The sequence below is a fragment of the Hemitrygon akajei genome, chromosome 31, assembly GCF_048418815.1.
Source record: "Hemitrygon akajei chromosome 31, sHemAka1.3, whole genome shotgun sequence".
Lineage (NCBI taxonomy): Eukaryota > Metazoa > Chordata > Chondrichthyes > Myliobatiformes > Dasyatidae > Hemitrygon > Hemitrygon akajei.
Window position 1 is genome coordinate 40018735 of NC_133154.1, and position 24872 is coordinate 40043606.

A 24872-nucleotide genomic window follows, 5' to 3' on the forward strand; every position below is an offset into this window, starting at 1 on the left:
CCCAAAACGGCTCACAATACTCAAGGCGAGGCCTCACCAGTGCTTTTACAAAGTTCGGAGTTCAATTCCAGCGCCGTCTGTAAGAAGTTTGTCCATTCTCCCTGTGACTGCGTAGATTTGCTCCAGGTGCTCCAGTTTCCTCCCACAGTACAAAGACACATGGATTAGTAGGTTAATTGGTCATTGTAAATTGTCCTGTGATTAGGTTGGTGTTAAATAGGTGGGTAGACAGGTGGGCAGGAAGGGCACTGTGATCTATAAGTAGAGTAAAATTAAATAAAATATATAAAAACAACAGGGACATCCAAATGCAGGTGAACAACATCTGAATTCTTCTTTAATAAAAGGTCCTGATAATATTTTTTCCTCCATATTATAGTTCTGCAAAATAACTGACCCTTTAACACAGTGGTAAGTGGGAACATATTCACAGGTGGGTGTTGTACACAGACAGGTCGTCCTTCCTTGTTACATGCAGTTGCCATGAAGCAAAGTCTGGTTTAGTGACCCTGGGCTTCTCTTCTGCCTCCAGTGCCATCAGTTCCACGTCCATGTTGTCTGTGATGCGGACCAGATCTCCTTCTGGGTCACGGTAGTTCAGGGCGATGGCCTTGTTTGCAAACTCGGTCCTGGGATGCAAGAAAACACAAATAATAATGCTGGAAATAGCAAGTTACAGGTGAGGGAAATAGGATACTGATGAAGGGTCTCAGGCTAAACTCCTGACCTGCTAAATTCCTCTGGATATCCAGTCTCTGATGAATTTCTTGTGGTTATGAGGTAAAATGGCAAAGTGTGCGGGCCACTAGCATGAACCTGACATGTTGAATGGCCCTCCCTGTCGTGATGAGTCAGTGAGCAACACATCTTACCATGAGCCTTGGTCTTCTGTACTCTTTAAGCACAGTTTGGGAGGCCAGCATTTATCGATCTTCTCTGGTTGCATTTTCAACTCAATGGTTTGTCAGGATGTTTCAGAAGGCAGTTTAGAACTGACCATCAGCGCTGAGGCCCTGCAGTCATTGTAGGACACAGTGGGTGCCAGGGAAAAATTTGCTAAGGAGTTTCAATTAAAGTTGGTCACAAGTAAATTGGACAGGGACTTCGAAGAGGCTAGAAAATACCTTTGTATAAGGGAAGATGTGACTTGCTAACAGTGCAATCGCCAGTCTTCCAAAGAGCAATAGTCACAGCCTTGTTCTATACATTAATCCTGTGTAATTTATCACATTCTACAACATGTGAGAGACATCAGTCAAGAGACAGTCTGACTTGTCCCACAGCTTTTAGAATTTCCACAATTCACAGAAATAGGATTTAGCTTATGCAGCTGTGTTATGCCCTACGGCTTAAAGGCTAACACTAGATAGCTGGTTTGTTAATTAAAGGGTGTTAACACTCAGATAGTTTAACCCTTTATTCAGAATTTTCTTCTACAGTGGGCAAAATGAGGCACCAGTGAGCAGGACAAAAGAGACTGAAGATACTAGACTCTGAAACGTAAACAAAATTAGAACTCAGAATAAGCAGTAGAGGAGGCAAAGGGGTAGATGACATTTCAGGTTGAGACCCTGTTTCAGGTCTGAAACTGTAGAGGAGAGAGAACCAGGGTAAGGAGGTAAGAGAGAGGGGTGAAGCAAAGGCTGACACATGGCAGGTGGATCCAGGTAAGGAGAAGATGATAAGCGGATGCAGGGTGTATGGGACAACACTGGCTCCATGCTTTTATTCCAAACTTCTTTCTTATTGATCATAATTTTTTACCTGCACTGCATTTTCTCTGTAGCTGTTACACTTTATTGTTTTACATTGTTCTGTCTCAATGCATCTGTATTAAGACAAGTTTGTCACCATGCTTTATGAGACCATAATATTTAGCAGCAGAATAGGCCATTCAGCCCATCGAGTCTGCTCCACCATTCCATCATCTATTTTGGTACATGTGAGAAAAATAAACCAACACCAATATATTAACACAAGTTCAAAGTTCAAAGTAAATTTATTACCAAAGTACCAAATACTACCCTGAGATTAAAGTCCTTGCTGGCATTCACAATGGAACAGGAAATACAACAGAATCAATGACAAACTACACACATACACAGACTGACAAACAACCAATGCGCAAAAGACAAATTGTATAAATAAAAAATGCTTAAATAAACAAACAAATAAATAGATAGATAGATAGATAAATAATACTGAGGACGGGCCGACTGGTGATGAAGTGACATCAGCAATGAAGTTCAAGTCAGATGGTCCTGAGTTCAAACCCAGCCGGGTCCCGGTATCTGTGTGCAAGAAAGGCAGGGCAATCTACTTCTGCATCATGCCATGAAAACCCTTTGGACCCTATGGTTCATGGGGTCATGAAGAGCTGGACTCAACTAAACGACTGAAGAACAAACTGGGGACCTGAGTTGTAGCGTTCTTGGAAGAGTTGTGTTCAGTGATCAGTTTAGTGTTGTGGTGAATGAAGTTATCCACATTCATTCAAGAGCCTGATTGATAGTTGAGGGGTAAAAACTGTCCTTGAGCTTGGTGGTGTGGGACCTGATGCCCCTGTACCTCCTTCCTGATGGTTAAAGGGCAATAACTGTCCATGAACCTGGTGGTGTGAGACCTGATGCTCCTGTACCTCCTCTTGATCCTGCAGATTCTTAGCATCTGTACAGACTCATAGTCTGTAACTTCCTTTTGGACTTGGAGGCCATTGGTGTGGCAGAACCAAGGCAGGGTGAGGTGGTGGGTTCGTTGCTGAATCGGAGAAGTCAGTATCAGGCCAAATCAAGGTGGAGGTTGTTACGATCCAGCAACAATGAATATATAATTGAGACAGGTTTTTAATAACAAATAAAACATTTATTAAACACTGCTAAAAAAAACACAAAAGTAAACAAACGACTAACTTAACCGGAAGTCGACTGCTATACGGCAGCTCAAACAGTTCTTAAAGCGAGAAATGTGAACTCAGTTCTTTAAAGTAGTATTGCAAAAAGTCCAAAATGATTTACACAGTCAGTTAGGAGAGACTTTCCTTGAAATAATAAATTCTCTTCTGTGACATTACTGCTGATCCCAGCCAAAGTATGCCTTGCCCGAAGGATTTACGACGAAGGAAAATAAAACGGCTTAAAGGCACTGACCTTTCCTTGGTGAAACGCTGCATCCAACTCTTTCTGCTTTCAGAATGCAGGACCTATCTTGGACACAGGTTACTAACTCCTTGTATGAAGATTAAATAAGGTCAAACCTGTTTTACCGCCGACATCAACTTTCCTTGATTCTTCGGCTTCCCGAACTTCGATAAATCTTCACTCTCTGACTAGACTTTAACTGGCAGCGTTTTCCAGAACTGCCGGCACAACAATTCTTACGGTAGAAATTAAAACTCCACTTTTAAAATGAAACTGCGTCATAAAATCAAATACGCAGCAGAACGGAGTCACTGATGACTTAAGCCAGGAACTGACCTGCGTCACAGGGAGGGGTTCTCCTTTTATACCCTGTTGAAAAATACCATCACATGACCTCTCACTGGCGGGAAAAGTACATCACTCCACCATCACAAGACCATTACGTCATGCCCAGCAGAGCCTCAATTACATCATGATCATGTGACAGTCACAAGATACCCACGGGGTATGTAACAAGGTGTCTAGGCCCCAGATCATATCGAGGTGAGCGAACTTCACATTTGGATGGAGACTTAGGCACCATGCTGAATCGGAAAGATCGGTTACAGGCTGAGTCAAAGCAGTGGAGTCTTGACCCCAAAGTGTATCCAATGCTGGGACAGAGATTCAGGCGCCAGTTCTGATTGGAAAGGTCACGGTGTCAGGGCTCAGGGTGAGGGACGGGCCAGTTCTGATTGGAAAGGTCGCAGTGTCAGGGTTCAGGGTGAGGAACGGGCCAGTTCTGATTGGAAAGGTCACGGTGTCAGGGTTCAGGGTGAGGAACAGGCCAGTTCTGATTGAAAAGGGGGAAAAATGAAAGTAGCAAACAATCTGCTGGAGGTACTCACAAGAGATCCTGAAGAAAAGCTTGCAAAACTGGCATAAAATGTTGGAGGAACGTAGCAGGACAGACCGTTCCAATGACAGGTCTCAGCCTGAAACATTGACTATTCATTTCCCTTCATTGATGCTGCCTGACATTCAGAATTCCTCCAGCATTTTGTGTTTATTGCCTTGGGTTGTTGAGATTGTTGCTGCATTTAACCTCCTATGGACTCAGTTCTTGAATGCCCATCCAGTGGGATAACCCCATCAATTCATTCACCGGGCCTCAGACAGTGTTTGCTTTACCAGAGCTCCTTGAAAAGATTAAGTTTGTGACTCCCACACACTTTTCAAAGTGATTTCATTTGACAGTGATCTCTCATGGGTAACTGGCAAGGACCCAACAGAGTCCTGGTCTTGTTCTCAAGTTACAGTCATTTTAACTCATTTCAAGTTAACTTTCCATTCCATGTCCAAATCGAAGAACATTCCGCTCACTTACTGTATTACAGCTCACTGAACAGTTGCATCATGGCCTGGTATGGAAGCAGCAATGCTCAGGATTGGAAAAAGCTGGCAAAGGTTGTAAACTCAGCCAGTTCTATCATGGGCACTAGCCTCCCCAGCATGGAGGCACCTTCAAAGGGCAGCAACCTTCATGAAAGGCCCTCACCATCAATGAGGCTGTACAGAAGTCTGAATTCACACACTCAATGTTTTAGGAACAGCTTCTTCCCCTCCACTATCAGATTTCTGAACAGTCCATGACCCATGAACACTGCCTCACTATCTGCTCTCTTTTTGCACTACTGATTTAATTTATTCTTCTTATATTTCTTATTGTAACATTATTTTTAATGTATTTCACTGTATTGCTGCAAAGCAACAATATGCCAGTGTTCTGATTCTAAAAACATTAAAATTTCTGACACATCAGCACATTTGGAATAAAGCCCATGCCTGCTGAGTACACAGTGGAGGTCACAAAAACATTTCCTTATTCAAGTCTAGAATTCCATTAGGGAAAATTAATTTCCTATTCAAAACATTAGATATTATGGTTCTTGTCCAAGTATAACATGGTACTGATTGTTGTAATGGTAATTCATGGCACATTTATTCGCCTCCACCCTGGCCTCAAAGTTTCATCGTCCTGAAGCAGACAGCACCATAACTGACTGCCATTCTGTAATACTTGAACCTTACAATGCTGGATTCAACACTCTGCTCCTCTAGTTGTTTTGGCACCGTGGACACCTCCTTCACACACATTGTACTATGAGCTGTCCATGCCACCATTTTGGTAAGGGCATTACTATGTGCTGACTCCACTATTTTAAGGATGATAACTTGTGCCAAGGTGGGTGCTGGCTGCCATACTGGTGAGGGCAAAACTATGTGCAAACCTGAGGCACGCCAACAATCATGTTGATCAAGATGTCATCATGTACGAAAGTGAACTGTTTCTACAGCCATTACTGTAAGGGCATAATCATGTATGAAAGTGAGCTGTGTCAGCAGCCATTACTGTAAGGGCATAATCATGTATGAAAGCGAGCTGTGTCAGCAGCCATTACTATAAGGGCATAATCATGTGAGCTGCATAACCATTACAATGCTATAGGCACTCGCATTTGCTGAAGTGGATCATGTTAGTAACAGCATAAGCACAGTAATAGATCAAGATGTTGGTGAAGGGATGGAGCCGTTTTAATGTCAGCATCACCCAACCACAGCACTGTCCACAGGGTACAGTCTCAGAATAGAAGGACATTCCTTTAGAAGAGAGATGAGGAGGAATTTCTTTAGCCAGAGGATGGGGAATATGTGGAATTCCATTGCCACAGATTGCTATGAAGTCCACAAGTTCAACATCTTCAACATCTTCTTGATTAGGAAGGGAGTCAAAGATTATGGTGAGAAGGCAGGAGAATGGGGTTGAGAGTGAAACTAAACCAGTCATAGCAGAGAAGATTCAATAGGCCAAATGGCCTCATTCTCCTCCTATGTCTTATGGTCTCTGCTCCCCTGAAAATGGCATATACTTTCACCCACTTCAAAGCATCCAAAAGCAAAGTGGAGTCATAGAGACATAGAAAAGTACAACACATAAACAGGCCCTTCAGCCCATCTAGTCCATACCAAACTATTAAACTGTCTAGACGCATTTGCCTTCACCCAGACCATAGTCCTTTGCAACCTTCCCATCCAAACATCTTAAACTTTGAAACCAAGCTTGCATGCACCACTTGCACGGACAGTTTTTCCACAGTCTCAAGATCCTCTGAGTGAAGAAGATTCCCCTCATGTTCCCCTTAAACATTTCACCCTTCACCCTTAACCCATGACCTTGAGTCATCTGGACTGGTGCAGAGCCAACAACCTGTCTCTTAATGTGAACAAAACAAAAGGGATGGTTGTTGACTTCAGGAGGGCACGGAACGACCACTCCCTGCTGAACATCGACGGCTCCTCGGTAGAGTTCGTAAAAAGCACCAAATTTCTTGGTGTTCACCTGATGGAGAATCTCACCTGGTCCCTCAACACCAGCTCCATAGCAAAGAAAGCCCAGCAGCGTCTCTACTTCTTGCGAAGGCTGAGGAAAGTCCATCTCCCACCCCCCATCCTCATCACATTCTACAGGGGTTGTATTGAGAGCATCCTGAGCAGCTGTATCACTGCCTGGTTCGAAAATTGCACCATCTTGGATAGCAAGACCCTGCAGCGGATAGTGAGGTCAGCTAAGAAGATCATCGGGGTCTCTCTTCCCGCCATCACAGACATCTACACTACACGCTGCATCCGCAAAGGAAACAGCATTATGAAGGACCCCATGCACCCCTCATACAATCTCTTCTCCCTCCTGCCGTCTGGGAACAGGCTCCGAAGCATTCGGGCTCTCACGACCAGACTATGTAACAGTTTCTTCCCCCAAGCTATCAGACTCCTCAATACCCAAAGCCTGGACTGACACTTTGCCCTACTGTCCTGTTTATTATTTATTGTAATGCCTGCACTGTTTTTGTGCACTTTATGCAGTCCAGTGTAGGTCTGTAGTCTAGTGTAGCTCTCTCTGTGTTTTTTTTTATTACGTAGTTCAGTCTAGTTTTTTGTACTGTGTCATGTAACACCATGGTCCTGAAAAACGTTGTCTCATTTTTACTATGCACTGTACCAGCAGTTATGGTCGAAATGACAATAAAAGTTGACTTGACTTGATCTTTCCTGTGGGTAGGTGATCAAAACTGCACACAATACTCCAAATTAGGCCTCACCAATGTCTTATACAACTCTAACATAACTTCCCATCTGCTGTACTCAGTACTTTGATTCAGTACTACAACATGCCAAAACCTTTCTGTACCATATAGCCTACTGTATAATATGGGACAACTTTATGTTGTAGTAACACATCGTTGCATATACTACTAAGCACGTATTGATCTGTACGCGTGTGTTCAGTTCGATTTCAGTCAGTAAAGAACCCTGTTAACTTAGCTCCCATCTCCAGCATTTTTATTAATAGTTTTGTTGTGTAACCCGGCCACATACACAACAAATTGGCAATGAGGTTAATGAATCTACATCATTCTGGAAAGCCGTGTTCGTATCGGAACGAGCCAAGGAGCGGGAGAAGGAGGCAGAGCGAGGCCGCGAGTCTGAAAGGAAGCGGGAGCACAGTCGGAGTCGGGAACGTCGGGAGACCAAGAGACACAGTCGGAGCTGCAGCACGTTCAGCTGAGACCTCAGCCGGCGCTGACCTCAGGGACTCAGAGTCTGCCTGCCTCAGAAGGGAGATAAAAAGAAGCGACACACACACACATCTAGACAGAGTGTGCTCGTGGCGTTAGCAAAAAGGTCACGTGAGTCAAAAAAAAAGGGAGAACAGGGCTAAACTAACATAACAAAGATGACGATAATTGGAACCATTACAGCATTTGATAGTAGCATTGAAGACTGGGCAATTTACATTGAAAGAGTGGAGTTATATTGTGTTAATGATGAAAAGAAAGCCAGCGACTTACTTAGGCTACGTCCACACTAGACCGGATAATTTTGAAAACGCCAGTTTTGCGTAAAAACAATAGGTGTCCACACCAGGCATTTATGAAAATACCTTCGTCCATATTAAAACGGGTATTTGGGCGAATCTCCTCCTACTGGGCATGTGCAGGATACATCTACAGAAAACGAGTGATATGTTTGGTGTCGAATCTCGCTGTGAAAGACTTGGAGCACGTTTGTCCAGTTACAGACTGGAAAAACTTAAAAGGAAATTGTCAAATGATGGACAGCTATTGGCTCTCACACAGGAGGACTTAAAACTGAAAAAACAAATACTGGAGCATATGGAGGCGACCATCAGGGAGTTCACGGACAGTATTGGAACAATTTCCTATAGCCATAGTCTCTTCACCGATGAAAGGGACGACAGCTACAACTAAATGCAATCAGGCTTGTTACTGGGCAAAAGTGAAATCTGCTGTTACCTCATCTGTTTGCCTTTACTTTTGCCACGTCTCTCTGTATTATTTTGCTGTATTTAACATGTGCAATAAAACGAGTTACTGGGCAAAAGTGATCTTATTTTTACCTGAGTAAAAGTGAAACTTATAATTTTCCTTTTTTGGCCTTAACATTTTCACGTCTATGCCAAACATAAGCTACTACTTAAAAATGACATTTTGGAAGTAGTGACAATTGCATCTATTGAATGTTTGCACAAGCAATACATTAATAAAGCACTTTGTTAAATGTATAAAACATGTCTGCATCAGTGTTATCTTGTATTTCCATACAATGTTACATTAGGCTGTAACACATCTATTGTCAGAGAAGTACTTGCATAAATAGGTAAACCACCTTCATATGAGCAAGGACAAAAAACAGGGCAAAGTGAGTATACTTATTTATTCAGTAAGTTATGGGTCAAAGTATTTGGTGAGTACATTTCTAACTCTTCTGGCTTCAGTCTCATTGCCGTCTGTTCTGAAATTGTTAGGTTGTGTGGGGGGTTGGAATTCTCTGTCATACTGCAAAGCTGCAGTAACATTCTGCTCAAGGACAGTCTCCTGAAGCCATCTGCCATTGTTGTTGTGGTGTTGGAGGTTGCATTCCAGAAAACAATGAAATGCCGCGCTGCCACTACCATCTGTCCGGCACGTCATGACAGCGTTTTGAAAAAGCTTCAGTTACCCCGTACACACTACACCGGCCAATCGGCGTTTTCAGATTTAAACACTCTGGAGAGCATTTTAGAAAAGTTCAGTTTTCAGGGGAGGAAAACGCCATTTCAGTGTGGACGGAGGGTCAAAGCAAAGAGAAAAAGCTTCAGTTATGGATTTATCTGGTCTAGTATCAACATAGCCTTAGTATTATGGGAGCAAAAACATACGGGCTGCTATGGAGCTTGTTAACCTCTGAAAAGCCAGCTGATAAAACGTTCAAGCAAATAGTAGACACTCTCCAATAGCATTTAAATCCCAAACCACTGGTCATTGCTGAGCAAAAATGAAAGCATTTCTGAATATTGTGCTGAATTGCGCAAATTATCAGAACATTGTCAATTTAGAGCTGGTCTATCGGACGCATTTAAGGGACAGGTTAGTGTGTGGCATGCACTGTGAAACCACACAGAAGAAGCTCCTGTGTGAAAAATACCTTACCTTAGAGAAGGCGCTGAACATTGCAATATCATTAGAAATAGCCGCACAAGGTGCTTCAGAGATAGAACACAAATCTCTGGAATTTGCTATGAATAAAATGTCACTGAGCAGAAATGAAGGAAAGAAATGATACTGTTGTGGGAACATGTCACATGACCCTGAGGACTGTTGGTTTAAAGACAAAGAATGCAGAAACAGGGCCACATTGGCAGAGCTGATATTAAACCAAAGCTAGTAAACAGCAGAAAAGGGACAGAATACAGAGAAAAAAGAAACCCAAGAAAGGAAAATACAACAATGTACACATAATTAAAGAAGGCATTTCAGATGAACGTGGATTGTCTTGTCTGCAACTTCACAGCGTGAAAGAGACAGATGATCGAAGAGTAATAAGGATCACTCCACAAGTGGCAGGCATGAGACTGAAAATGGAGCTGGACACAGGCTCAGCTTTAACAGTGATCTCTGTACATGACTACAAACGATTGTTTTTGCACATACCTCTGAAACAAACTAAACTACTGCTAAAGACTTACACAGGACAGAAAGTGCGTCCTGAAGGCAAAATTAAAGTGACAGGGACCCATGGAGGTAAACACAGCAACTGATCCTCTATGTACTGAAAAAGGGAGGACCACAGTTGCTGGGACATGAATGGCTCAGAAAAATCCAGTTGGATTGGCACACCATCACGGACTAGATATGTCAACAAAGGAGAGCAGCTCGGTGGGGAAGATGTCTGCAGCTCTCCTCTCTCCAATTGTCAACTATTACAACGACGAGGAGGAGCTAGACAGCGTCGATGATGAGGACGAACACAGTATTGTTATGACCCCAGCCCCCTCCTTTGTGAGAATCGCGAGAGAGAGAGAGCAGCCTTACAGTTTGGAATGTGAGCTGGCCTCTCAGCCAGACAAAAGCCATGGAAATAGCCATTGTCTTGGGAGACACCTTTGTGGAATAAGGGACTGGACTACATGCAAACCCTCAGGGCAATGTGGGCTGGGTGATGGGGGAAAGATTGCCTCACCCCCACCCTGATTGACATCTACAACCCTGCCAGTCCAGATAAAAGGTGGGCTGCCGAGGCGGGGCCTCAGACGCACCAAGGAGACACACGAAGAAGACACGATAGCGCTTCCCGTCGGAGCGGGAAGCCATTTTGAAGGAAGCCACGTGCGTTAGATTCCGGATCGAGAGTCTGTGGCTGAAACCAAAGGAAAAACGTTTTAACTAGCAACAGGGATTTGCTTTGCAAAGACGACGGGCAAGTGTTCCTTCTTTCTCACCACTCTCTCTCTCCAACACGTGAAATGCCAGCGGTTCCCAAACGGAAAAGCCTGCAAATTTATGAGTGACTTTTATATTCCATTGGACTCAGTATTCCCCTAGACAATGATAGAGCTTATTTCTGATTGATTATTACTATACCTGTGCTTTAGATTGAGTTTTGACGATGTATATGATCTGAATGTTTTGTATTAACCATACGTTTGTGCCCCTTTATAAATAAAAACGTTTGAAAATAATATCATCAGACTTCAGCGGACCTCTCTATCTTTGCTGGTAAGTCACCCGGTTACTGGGAACGTAACAGTATCCATGGCTGCAACTCGGATGAAGATACAGAGAATGCAAGGGAGACAGATATTGCCAATAAACAGGATGATGAAGACTACCTGGAAGTCAAAGAGCAGATGTACCAGGAGAAATTGTTATCTCCCAAAAGGCAGCTACAGCAGTTACAGCAAGGCACTTTGCAGGAGTATCGGAAAAGGATGAAGAAACTAGATCAACAACACAAGGAAAGAATACGAAATGCAGAGCTTTTTCTGAAACTGGAGACAGAACAAGTGGAAAGGAATTATATTAAAGAGAAGAAAGCAGCAGTGAAGGAATTTGAAGATAAAAAGATTGAATTAGAAGAAAAGAAAAAGATGATTGAGAATGAGAGGCTAACAATGGAACTCACAGGAGATTCTATGGAGGTAAAGCCAATAATGACTAGGAAACTAGGAAGGAGACCTAATGACCCTGTTCCAATTACAGACAAAAGATGAAAACCTGCACCTGCGCAGTTAAATTACTTGTTAACAGATGAACAGATAATGGAAGATCTGCAAACTCTCAATAAGCTTAAATCTCCAAAAAGGCCAGCATCTCCTGAACAATCTCCTTGGGAAAGATCCATGAAAATTGGTCATCCCTTAAAAGCTCTTGGACAAAATCAATTCCATTCAAACAGAACAGCTTTCGCACAAGGTAAATCTTGAAACAACCATTTGCTCCATTGAGAATCTTATACTTAATCCTTTGCAGGGAAGTTTCTTTTGCACGTACATATTTTGAATCCTCTGCCTATGTGTCTTGTTTTTCACAATGAAGTTGGGAAACAGCATCAAAACAGAGGTGAATTCTGGCAACTAACTTCTATTGTTGTATTTTCACACTTGTGCTGACTGTGCATCTGAAGGAATTCTCCCTCTTGAAGCCAGACAGACAGCACTGCAGGTAATCCTTAATATCAGCAAAACTGTACTTTAACAGCAGCTTAAGAACAATGGAATGAACAACAGGATTTCGATCAACTGCTTCATCGAACAGTGAAAGATTACTGGTAAAGTACTGATCTTTCTGTGAGTCATTGGATTGCCCTGACTTTTGAATAACTAGCCAGATCACCAACCACTTCTTTTGTTGTTGGCAAGTCATCTCTGAAGCAGACCATGGAAACTCCCTATGACTTTTATATGGAAATCTGTATTAAAACAAACAAGTTTATTGACAGACGTTACCTAAAGAGGCAGAGAAGATCCCCCCCCAAAGACTTGAGTTATAATTATTATAATTTTTATTATTATGTTACTTTGTTATAATTTGATATTATTATGTTACTAAGTAAACAATTGGTTGGCGTTTGTATGTTAAAGGTACACATATTTGTTTAGCGTAGTGCCCCCAGTGAAAAAAAACAGTTGATACACTATTAAAATAAAAGGGAGGATTGTCCGTGGATTGTCACCTTGTGGAGAAGCTTGTGTGGTCCTGAGATCCCGAGAGAGATGCCGTCTGGAGCTATGCTCCTGGTAGGGTTACCCATGGCGGTAAGGTTGAGGGTGAGGTCCCTGACAAAGAACAATCCAACCTTGACCTCAACGGTGGAACAGGCGGACGAAGTTACTTCGAACTCAACGGCTGTGAAGGCGAATGAAGGCTGCAACAAATCCATCAGCTCCATCGTCGTGGTTTCCATGCCATTGGAATCAGTTGGTTGATTTGTGAAGTATCGTGTGCTTCTTGGAGTGCAACATCAAGTACACGTTAAACAAATACACGCACAGGCGTCTTCGCTCTGTGATAGATCAACGGAACGAAGACCATCATCCTTGACCTTGAGGGATAGCCACCACGATGACGAAAAGGGAGGAGTATACCATATAGCCTACTGTATAATATTGGACTAATTTAAGTTGTAGTAACACATCATTGCATGCACTATTAGGCGCATATTGATCCATACGTGTGTGTTCAGTTCAGTTTTGGTCAGTAAAGAACTCTGTTAACTTAGCTCCTGTCTCCAGCATTTTTATTTATAGCTTTGTTGTGTAACCCGTCCACATACACAACACTTTAATTACGATCCTGCTGTATTTACCTGTGCCACCACATTAAATGAATTATGCGCACCTGTCTTTGGTCTTGCTGACACTAAACGCCAGTTTGTTGCTGCAACACCACTCTCACTGGTATCTCACTCCTGTATGTCCTTCCATCACCATCTGAAATTCTGACAACAATGGATGCATCATCAGCAAATTTAAAGTTGGCATTTGAGCTATGCCTAACCACACCGTCATGGCTATAGAGAGAGTAGAGCAGTGGACTCAGCACATATCCCCAAGATGCACCAGTGTTGATTGTCAGCGAGGTGGAGATGTTATTTCCAATCCACACAGATTATGGTTTCTGCTGAGGAAGTCGAGGATCCAGTTGCAGAGGGAGGTACGGAGGCCCCGGTTCTGGAGCTTTTTAATCTGGACTGCAGGAATCACAGTGTTAAATGCTGAGCTATAGTCAATAAACAGCATCCTGAAATAGGTACTTGCATTGTCTGTGTGGAGAGCCACTGAGATTGGGTCTGCTGTAGGCCTACTGTGGCCTTGGGCAAATTGCAGTGGGTCCAGGTCCTTCCTGAGACAGGTGTTGATTCCAGCCATGACCTACTTCCCAAAGCATTTCACCACAGTAGATGTGTGTGCTACCAGACGATAGTCATTGAGGCAGCTCACACTACTCTTCTTGGGTTCCAAGTGTGGTCCGACCAGAGTTGCAAACTCACGGCTATTGAAGTCACTGAAAATAAGAACATTGCAGAAGCTGGAAGTCTGAAACTAAACTTAATGCTTCAGGCTGATGACCCCCCATCAGAAAGTTTCTTTTAAGTTGCATTGGCCGCAGACGGTAACTCCATTCCTCTCCCCAGATGCTGGATGACCTGCTGAGTGTTTTCAGCATTTTCTGGTTTGGAGACACAAATGACTGCAGATGCTGGGAACTGGACTGCTTCCCTTTCAATAGATGCTGCCTGACCTGATGAGTTCCTCCAGCATTTTAGGTGTGTGTTGTTCCAGATCCCCAGAATTTGCAGAATTTCTTGTGCTTATAATAAGTTCTGGAGGAACTCAGGCATCATCAGTAGAGGCAGAGAGATGGACAGTGTTTTGGGTCAAGATCCTGCATCTGGACAGGATTCTCTGCTTTGGCTGAAGTGATAAAGAATGGTAACATGGTTCCTTCTCAGTGAGGCCACACTTGGAAATTGTGTTCACTGTTAGTCACCTGTTGTAGGAAAGATTTCATTAGCTGGAATGAGTGCAGGGGAGATTTTTGAGGAAATCATTAGAATTCAGATGACTGAGTTATGGAGAGAAGTTGAGCAGGTTACAACAGTTTTCACTGGAGCCTAGGAGAATGAGAGCAATCTTATAGAGGTGTATAAAATCACAAGGGGGTAGATAGGGTAAACATACAAAGCCTTTCATCTCAGGGTTGGAGAATGAAAAACTACAGATTTTGGCTTCTTCCCTCTTCCTTTCCTGTCCTGATGAAAGGTCTCGGCCCAAAACATTGACTGTTTATTTCCTCCATGGATGCTGCCCAACCCTACTGAGTTCCTCCAGCATTTTGTGTGTTGCTTTGAAGAACTAGAGAGCATAGGTTTAAGGTGACATTTGAAGCAACAGCCTTTTCACCTAGAGGGTGGTCAGTATATGTAATGAGCTGCCAGGGGAAGAGGTTGTGGCAGGTACATTAACAACATTTAAAATGTACTTGGATGGTAAAGGCTCGGGGAAACATGGCAACTGGGACTAGCTCAGATGGGACTTTTGATCAGCATGGATGAACTGGGCTGAAATGCCTGTTTTCATGTTCTATGATTCCATGACTCTGATGGTGAAAGATGAAGGAGATGGAGAGAGAAGCTTGTGGGGGGTGTTACCATCCCTCATAGAACTATGAGATGTAGGTACAGAATTAGACCATTCAGCCCATTGAATCTACTCTGCCATTCAATCATTTCTAACATCTTTTTAATCTCAACCCCATTTTCCTGCCTTCTCCCTATAACCCTTATACCTCCTTACCAATCAAGAGCCTATCAATCTCTGTCTTAACGACTTGATGTGATTTCCATGGTAATAGAATGGATCCCTTGAGCTATCAACCAATGGGAGCAGCTGTCAGAGAAACGTCCACCAACCTTGAGCACTCCACCGTCAGCAAATGAGTGCAGAGAAAAATAAAGCAGTAACCCAAAGAAATCTTATTAAAAGGAGGCTGTTGAGTCACGGCTGTTTGCCTATGCATACTATACCTCATCAAGGAGAGAAGAAATGTATATTCCGGCTGTAGAGAGATGCCACTTCCCAAATAGATATCCCTGCAATAGTAAATATGTAGTCAGTACAATGTTTCATCAACAGTACAATGTCTACAGTGATGTGGGTTCTTTCTGATCCCTAACACCAGAGTCATGGAGAGAGGCAGAGACTCGGCACTGATAACCAACTCGGCTCACAGTAGTGAAGCGGTTAATGCAAGGCCTTCCAGCTGTAACTGTTGCCTGTAAGGAGTTTGTACATTCTCCCTGCAGCCAGGTGGGTTTCCTCCCACATTGCAAAGACGTAGGAGTTAGGGTTAGAAAGTCATGGATGCCATGTTTACACTTGAAGTGTGGTCCCACTCGTGGGCTGCCTCCAGCACATCCCTCACACAAGCAGCACATTTCACTCAATGTTTTAATGTTCATGTACATATGACAAATAAAACTAATCTTTAACTGGTCTCAGTGATGTAGGTCAAGATTAACCACTTCTGTTTTCATTAAAAGACATTTCTATCTTTCCCTTCACTGCATCCTGAAGCAGCTTACAGGCAATTAAATTTTTTTGAGCTCCCCCCTCAAACAGTAATCATGTGCTCACTTGTGTTAATTTAGTTCAAAGTTCAAAGTAAATTCCAGTTTAAGATGGCACTACAGAAGGTGGGCTACATCTTACTGGTGGTTCCCAAAGCAAGAAATACAACTAACTACTTTATTAACAACACTTTTTCTGTAAAATAAATCATGGCAAACAATCAGCACAAACAATGAAGAGGCTAGTGAATGTGAGGCTTTCTCAAGGGTCGAGGCATGTGGGTGTGATGCAGAGCGGAAGCAAGATTGAGGCATGTTCGAGAAGGTTTCTACAGTTATTTTAATAGCAAAAGAATAGTGAGGGATAAAATTGGTCCCTTAGAGAATCAGAGTGGCAGTTATGTGTGGAGCCAAAAGAGATGGGGAAGATTTTGAATAATTTATTTTCTTTGGTATTCACTAAGGAGAAGGATATTGAATTGTGTAAGGTAAGGGAAACAAGTAGGGTAGTTATGGAAACTATGATGATTAAAGAAGAGGAAGTACTGGCACTTTTAAAGAATATAAAAGTGGATAAGTCTCCAGGTCCTGACAGGATATTCCCTAGGACCTTGAGGGAAGTTAGCGTAGAAATAGCAGGGGCTCTGACAGAAATATTTCAATTGTCATTAGAAATGGGGATGGTGCTGGAGGATTGGTGTATTGCTCATGTTATTCCATTGTTTAAAAAGGGTTCTAAGAGTAAACCCAGCAATTAGCGACCTGTAAGTTTGACGTCTGTGGTGGATAAATTAATGGAAAGTACTCTTAGAGATGGTATATATAATTATCTGGATAGACTGGGTCTGATTAGGAACAGTCAACATGGATTTGTGCGTGGAAGGTCATGTTTGACAAATTTTATTGAATTTTTTGAAGAGCTTACTAGGAAAGTTGATGAGGGTAAAGCAGTGGATGTTGTCTATATGGACTTCAGTAAGGCCTTTGACAAGGTTCCACACGGAAGGTTAGTTAGGAAGGTTCAATTGTTAGGTATTAATATTGAAGTCGTAAAATGGATTCAACAGTGGCTAGATGGGAGATGCCAGAGAGTAGTGATGGATAACTGTTTGTCAGGTTGGAGACCGGTGACTAGTGGTGTGCCTCAGGTATCTGTACTGGGTCCAATGTTGTTTGTCATATACATTAATGATCTGGATGATGGGGTGGTAAATTGGATTAGTAAGTGTGCAGATGATACTAAGGTAGGTGGCGTTGTGGATAATGAAGTAGGTTTTCAAAGTTTGCAGAGAGTTTTAGGCGAGTTACAAGAGTGGGCTGAAAGATGGCAGATGGAGTTTAATGCTGATAAGTGTGAGGTGCTACATTTTGGTAGGAATAATCAAAATAGGAATTTACATGGTAAATGGTAGGGCATTAAGGAATGCAGTAGAACAGAGTGATCTAGGAATAATGGTGCATAGTTCCCTGAAGGTGGAATCTCATGTGGATAGGGTGGTGAAGAAAGCTTTTGGTATGCTGGCCTTTATAAATCAGAGCATTGAGTATAGGAGTTGGGATGTAATGTTAAAATTGTACAAGGCATTGGTGAGGCCAAATTTGGAGTATTGTGTGCAGTTCTGGTCACCGAATTATAGGAAAGATATCAACAAAATAGAGAGAGTACAGAGGAGATTTACTAGAATGTTACCTGGGTTTCAGCACCTAAGTTACAGAGAAAGGTTGAAGTTAGGTCTTTATTCTTTGGAGCATAGAAGGTTGAGGGAGGACTTGATAGAGGTATTTAAAATTATGAGGGGGATAGATAAAGTTGACATGGATAGGCTTTTTCCATTGAGAGTAGGGGAGATTCAAACAAGAGGACATGAGTTGAGAGTTAGGGGGCAAAAGTTTAAGGGTAACACAAGGGGGAATTTCTTTACTCAGAGAGTGGTAGCTCTGTGGAACGAGCTTCCAGCAGAAGTGGTAGAGGCAGGTTCAGTATTGTAATTTTAAAAAAAATTGGATAGGTATATGGACAGGAAAGGAATGGAGGGTTATGGGCTGAGTGCAGGTCGATGGGACTAGGTGAGAGTAAGTGTTCAGCACGGACTAGAAGGGCCGAGATGGTCTGTTTCCGTGCTGTAATTGTTATATAGTTATATGGTTATAAGTGGTCGGAAAAAGATGGAGGCATGTTCGGGAAATGGTTGGAGCGAGATCGAGGCATATTCGAGAAGTAGTCACAGCGAGATCAAGACACGTTCGAGAAGGGGTTGGAACAAGGTCAAGACATGTTCGAGAAGAGGTCAGAGCAAGGTCGAGGAATGTTCGAGAAGAGGTTGGAGCAACATCAAGGCATGTTTGAGAGATGGTCACAGCGAGATCGAGACATGGTTGAGACAGAGCTTGGATGTGTGAAGTGGAGAGATGTCAGGTCAAAGGAGTTTCAGAACCCAACCACCTAAACTGAGACAACCCTTCAGGACAAAGGATCTCGGCCCGAAACGTCGACAGTGCTTCTCCTTATAGATGCTGCCTGGCCTGTTGTGTTCCACCAGCATTTTGTGTGTGGTGTTTGAATTTCCAGCATCTGCAGATTTCCTCATGTTTGCACCTAAACTAAGAGTGAGGTTTGATCGATCAAAGGCCAGGATGAATTGCAAATATCTGGAACAAGATGGTGGGATCCATTCCTTGCTTTAATAAGGAGCGGTTTCCAGGCTGGGTTGAACCAGGGTAGTTCTGGTGAAGCTCAGTATCTTTAAACCGTGGACTATCAGGAGAGACAAAGAACAGGTGGTGCCAAGTGCAGAGGAGACCAGAGACAAGGATGGAGTTGAATGAAGAACGTTCACTAGAGGATTGGCTAGTAGTGAACTCAAGAACACGCACGGAGTAAACACAAGACCGAGAAAAGGCAAACCAAAACAAAGGCAACTAAACTAGAGAAACAAAATAACACTGTAACTAAAACAAGGCTCAGGTGAAAATAATCAACTAGGAATCATGGAAGGAGGAAGTTTGGAGCCTGAAGGACTCAGGCATCCCCCCCCACCCCACCCCCCCACCTTCCCAGTGCCCAGTCCAAAGTACGACACCCCCTTCGCCATCAGATTGCTGAACAGGCAATGAACCTGCGAACTCTGCCGCACTATGTTTGCCCTCAATTTGCACTCTGCATGTTTATGTCTGTAATTATTCATATTTCTTATGGTCATTTATAGTAAATTTTATGTATTGCATTGCACTGCTAAGCAAAACAACAAATTTCATGACATATGATAAGAACCTCAATTCTGATTCTGATAGCCTGATTGGTAAATGATCTATGATTGCCTCTTGTACCGGGAAGCAATGTAAGCAGCCATATTCCTTTGTTTTACCCCTTCAAATGAATGAGCTTGCTCACACTCACCTAATTTCACAACAGTAGACATCATGGTAGACACATCGCAATTGGTGGACCACAGAACTCTCTTCTTTATATGTAGCGGGGACTTCTTCCAATAAATCGTTAATGATTCTCACAAAGGATTTTGGGAAGATGCCTGTGTTGCCACAGTGAATGCCCTATTGCAGGAGGACAACAGTGAGAAAGAGAGAAAAGTCAGTGAGGACACATATAGAAGGATCATCATCTGCTGGACTGCTGCAGAGCCGGGTGGTGCAGTGGTATTTATCTAGAGATACTGACAGAACAGGTCCTTCCAGCCCTTTGAGCTGTACCACCTAGCAATGCCCAGCTTAATCCGAGCCTAATCACAGGACAATTTACAATGACCAATTAATCTACTAACATACAAACAAGAGAACATCTGCAGGTGCTGGAAATCCAAGCAACACACACAAAATGCTGGAAGAACTCAGCAGGCTAGGCAGCATCTGTGGGAAAAGTACAGTCGATGTTTCAGGCTGAGACCCTTCAGCAGGACCTACTAACCTATACATCTTTGGACTGTGGGAGGAAACCAGAGCATGTGGAGGAAATCCATGTATAGGACGTACAGATTCCTTACAGATGACACCAGAATTAGTATAATAAATTCATAGATTCATAGAAAACGACAACACAGAATCAGGACCTTTGGCCCATCCAGTCCTTGCTAAACCATTTAAACTGCCTAGACCCATCCACCTGTACCGGGACCATAGCCCGAACATCCATGTACCTACGCAAACTTCTCCTAAACATTGAAATCGAAATCACATCCACCATTGTTTTGGCAGCTGGCTCCACACTCTCACCACCCTCTGAGTGAAGAAGACTTCCTTCATGTTCCCCTAAAACATTTCACCTTTCACCTTTAACCCATGACCTTTAGTTGAAATCTCAGCCAACCTCAGTAGAAAGAGCCTGCTTGCATTTACCCTATATATCCCTTATAATTTTGTATACCTCCATCAAATTTCCTTCAAACGTTCCAGGGAATGAAATTCTAAACTATTCCATCTTTCCTTATACTTGGGTCCTTCGCAACATTCTTGTAAACTTTCTCTTTCAAGATCATTGACATCTTTCCTGTAGGTAGGTGACCAAAACTGCACACAATACTTCAAATTAGGCCTCAACATCATTGTATATAACTTCAACATAACATCCCATCTCCTGTACTCAATACTTTAATCTATGAAAGCCAAAGTCCCAAAAGCTTTCTTAACAACCCTATGTACCTGTGATACCATCTGTGACAGATAGACCTCAGTATGTGCGGTTGGGAGACTGTAGGTCTGACACGGTGGTCAGCAGCACAGGGACGCCGCAGGGAACCGTACTCTCTCCGGTCCTGTTCACCCTGTACACATCAGACTTCCAATATAACTCGGAGTCCTGCCATGTGCAGAAGTTCGCTGATGACACGGCCATAGTGGGATGTGTCAGGAATGGACAGGAGGAGGAGTATAGGAAACTGATACAGGACTTTGTGATATGGTGCAACTCAAACTACCTGCGTCTCAATATCACCAAGACCAAGGAGATGGTGGTGGACTTTAGGAGATCTAGGCCTCATATGGAGCCAGTGATCATTAATGGAGAATGTGTGGAGCAGGTTAAGACCTACAAGTATCTGGGAGTACAGTTAGACGAGAAGCTAGACTGGACTGCCAACACAGATGCCTTGTGCAGGAAGGCACAGAGTCGACTGTACTTCCTAAGAAGGTTGGCGTCATTCAATGTCTGTAGTGAGATGCTGAAGATGTTCTATAGGTCAGTTGTGGAGAGCGCCCTCTTCTTTGTGGTGGCGTGTTGGGGAGGAAGCATTAAGAAGAGGGACGCCTCACGTCTTAATAAGCTGGTAAGGAAGGCGGGCTCTGTCGTGGGCAAAGTACTCGAGAGTTTAACATCGGTAGCTGAGCGAAGGGCGCTGAGTAGGCTACGGTCAATTATGGATAACTCTGAACATCCTCTACATAGCACCATCCAGAGACAGAGAAGCAGTTTCAGCGACAGGTTACTATCGATGCAATGCTCCTCAGACAGGATGAAGAGGTCAATACTCCCCAATGCCATTAGGCTTTACAATTCTACCGCCAGGACTTAAGAACTTTTTAAAAGCTATTATTAATGCTTTTTGAGATAGTGATTTAGATGCATATCATATTTTTTACTGAGTTAAGTATTGTATGTAATTAGTTTTGCTACAACAAGTGTATGGGACATTGGAAAAAAAGTTGAATTTCCCCATGGGGATGAATAAAGTATCTATCTATCTATCTATCTATCACTTTCAATGAATTATGGACCTGTATTGAGAGATACTTTTGTTCTACCACACTCCTCATTGCCCTACCGATCATTGTGTGAGACCTACGCTGATTGGTCCTCCCAAAGTGCAACACCTCACACTTGTCTGCATTAAATTCCATCTGCCATTTTTCAGCCCATTTTTCCAGCTGGTCCAGATCCCGTTGCAAGCTCTGATGGTCTTCCTCACTGTCCACTATATCTCAAATTTCAGTGTTATCTACAAATTTGCTGATCCAGTTAAACACATTATCCTCCAAATTATTGATATAGATGACAAACAACAATAGACGTAGCATCAATCCCTGTGGCACTCCTTTAGTCACAGGCCTCCAGTCAGAGGGGCAACCAACTACTACCACTCTCTGGCTTCTCCCAGAAAGCCAATGTCTAATCTAATTTACCACCTTATCTTGAATGCCAAGTGACTGAACCTTCTTGACTATCCTCCCATGAGGAACCTTGTCAAATGTCTTGCTAAAGTCCATGTAGACAACATCGACCATCTTGTCTTCATCAATGTTCTTGGTAGCATCCTTGAAAAACTCTATAAGGTTGGTTAGAAATGACCTACCACACACAAAGCCATGTTGACTATTCCTAATCAATCCCTGTCTATTCAGATACCCATATATCCGGTCTCTTAGAGTACCTTTCCCACTACTGATATCCTGCTCACTGTCCTAGTTTATTTTTAGAGCCTCTCTTAAACAGCAAAATAACTTTCCTCCAATCCTCTGGTACCTCACCTGTAGCTAAGGATGATTTAAATATCTCTGCTAAGACCCCGGAAATTTCAGCACTTGATTTCCACAGGGTCTGAGGGAACACCTTGTCAGGCCCTGGGGATTTGTCCACGCTGATCGGCTTCAAGACAGGTAGCACCCCCTCCTCTGCGGTCTCTATAGGGTGCACAGCCTCAGTGCCGCTTTACCTCATTTCTATAGACTCTGTCCATCTGCTGAGTAAATACAGGTGCAAAATATCCATTTGAGATCTCCCCCATCTCATTTGGCTCCACGCATAGATGGCCATTCAGATCTTCCAGAGGAACAGTTTTGTTCCTTGCAATCCTTTTGCTCTTAACATATCTGTAGAATCCCTGAGGATTCTCCTTCACCTTGTCTGCTAGAGAAACTCACGCCTTCTTTTAGCCCTCCTGGCTTCTTTCTTTGAACTCTGAACCCTGACACCTTGAGCCTGTATTAGCTTTGCACTAATTGCGATGGTACCATGACAGAGCTGCTGTGTCATTGATCTGGTGATCTGGGTTCGATCCTGACCTCAGGTCTCGTCAGAATTTGCACTGGTGCTACACTTAAAATGATGGATTAATACAGCATGGAAAAAGGCCCTCAGGCCCAGCTCACCCAGGCCAACCAGGGTGTCCACAAACTTCTTCCACTTGCCTGTGTTTGGCCTATGTTCCTTGAAATCCCTCCTATCCAACTGTCTATTATTGTACCTTCCTCAGCCACTCCTCTGGTAGCTCATTGCATATACCGACTGCCCTTTGCATGAAGAGTTGCCCCTCAGGTCCCTTTAAATCTTTTACCCCTCACCTTAAACCTAGTACATGTCTGGATGGCTAAGGTTCAGCTGAAATAATAGTTAGGCATGGACACGATGGGCCGGAAAGCATGTTTCTGTGCTGCAGTGCGCTGGGCTCACTGACTGAGCATTCTTTCCAGTTTAAAGAAGTTTAATTTAATGAATCACTTCACAAAGGCATGTGGATTGACCAGTTAATTGGCCAGTATTGGTGTGTGTGGGCTGACCAGGGAGGGGTAGCACCTCTGTTGAAGCAGCTGTCGTGTCCATTCTGGGGCAGTTTCCTCACCTTTGGTCCCCACCGGACACTCAGTTCTCACCTGTGGCTCCAAGTAGCTGTTTGCATGTGACAGCGGTAAAACCCCGGTACGCTGCTTTGACTGGCAGGCTAAACCAGCTGAATCATACCTCAGTGAGATAAGGACATGCCTGTCCTAGCATGGGAAGTCAGCTCTGGATGAGATCTACAGTGACACCTAATGGCCAGGAGGTGGTTCTGAAATGCTCTGAAGACATCACGGTTATCCACTGCAACCAAGGAAGAGCCCAGTCTGTGACACTTGTTTGCACTACTGGACATGGACTTCTGAAGTCTAGAGAGTGAAACTGCCCCAGTGCAACAGCTTTTCCACTTTAAAGCTCCCCCGCAAAGGCTTCCTGTCATTGTCGGACATGATGGACTACCAATAGCGTAGGGGAGTGGTGGGAGAATGACGGGGGAGTTGATGGGCTTGTGAGGGTAAATAAGTTACAGGGATGTTAGTGGGGAATAGAGCTGAGGTTATCTCTCTCACAGAATAGACTGAATGAGTTGAATGCCCTCATTCTATGAGCTATTAGGCTAAAGAACATCAAACTTATTGTAATTTGGAAGAAAAAAGAAATGAATGTGGAATAGGAAGGTCAGGAAGAAAGAGGATTCAAAAGTTGAGATTATTGTCATGTGCACACGTACAGTGAGGTGTGGTTGCAATGAAAGATTTATTTACAACAGACACAGGCCCCTATACAGATTACAGCAGACATGGGCCCCTATATAGATTACAAAGGAGGAAGTGTTTGCTGCCTTAAGGCAAATTAGGGTGGATAAATCCCCAGGGCCAGACAAGGTTTTCCCTCAGATCCTGAGGGAGGCAAGAGCAGAAATTGCAGGGGCCCTTTAGAGATATTTAAAAACACGAGAAAATCTGCAACTGCTGGAAGTCCAAACCAAAACACACGAAATGCTAGAGGAACTCAACAGGCCAGGCAGCATCGAAGGAAAAGGGTAAATAGCTGATGTTTTGGGCTGAGACCCTTCTTCAGGACTGAGAGGGAAGGGACAAGATGTCTGAATTAGAAGGTGGCGGGAGGGAAAAAGAGGTCAACTGGAAGGTGATAGGTGAAGCCAGGTGGGTGGGGAAGGTCAAGGGCTGGAGAAGAAAGAATCTGATAGGATTGGAAAATGGACAGTAGGAGAAAGGGAAGGGAGGACCCAGGGAGAAGTAATAGGTGGGTGAGAAGATGTAAAA

At 43.3% G+C, this 24872-nt stretch overlaps 1 protein-coding gene and 1 pseudogene across 2 annotated transcripts in view; one reads left to right on the plus strand and one right to left on the minus strand.

Moving 5' to 3' along the window:
• Positions 1-309: 309 nt before the first annotated feature.
• The window catches only part of ncf4 (neutrophil cytosolic factor 4), a 103228-nt gene continuing 78665 nt past the window's right edge, over positions 310-24872 (minus strand). For both annotated transcript variants that reach the window (XM_073033747.1, XM_073033746.1), the window contains exons 8-10: positions 19483-19637; positions 15543-15608; positions 310-629 (exon numbers count right to left, since the gene is read on the minus strand). In XM_073033747.1, the coding sequence (XP_072889848.1) occupies positions 428-629; positions 15543-15608; positions 19483-19637 (423 nt within the window). In that variant the 3' untranslated portion in view covers positions 310-427. The remainder of the gene's footprint in view (positions 630-15542; positions 15609-19482; positions 19638-24872) is intronic.
• On the plus strand, positions 10403-11727 carry LOC140718983 (sin3 histone deacetylase corepressor complex component SDS3 pseudogene; annotated as a pseudogene).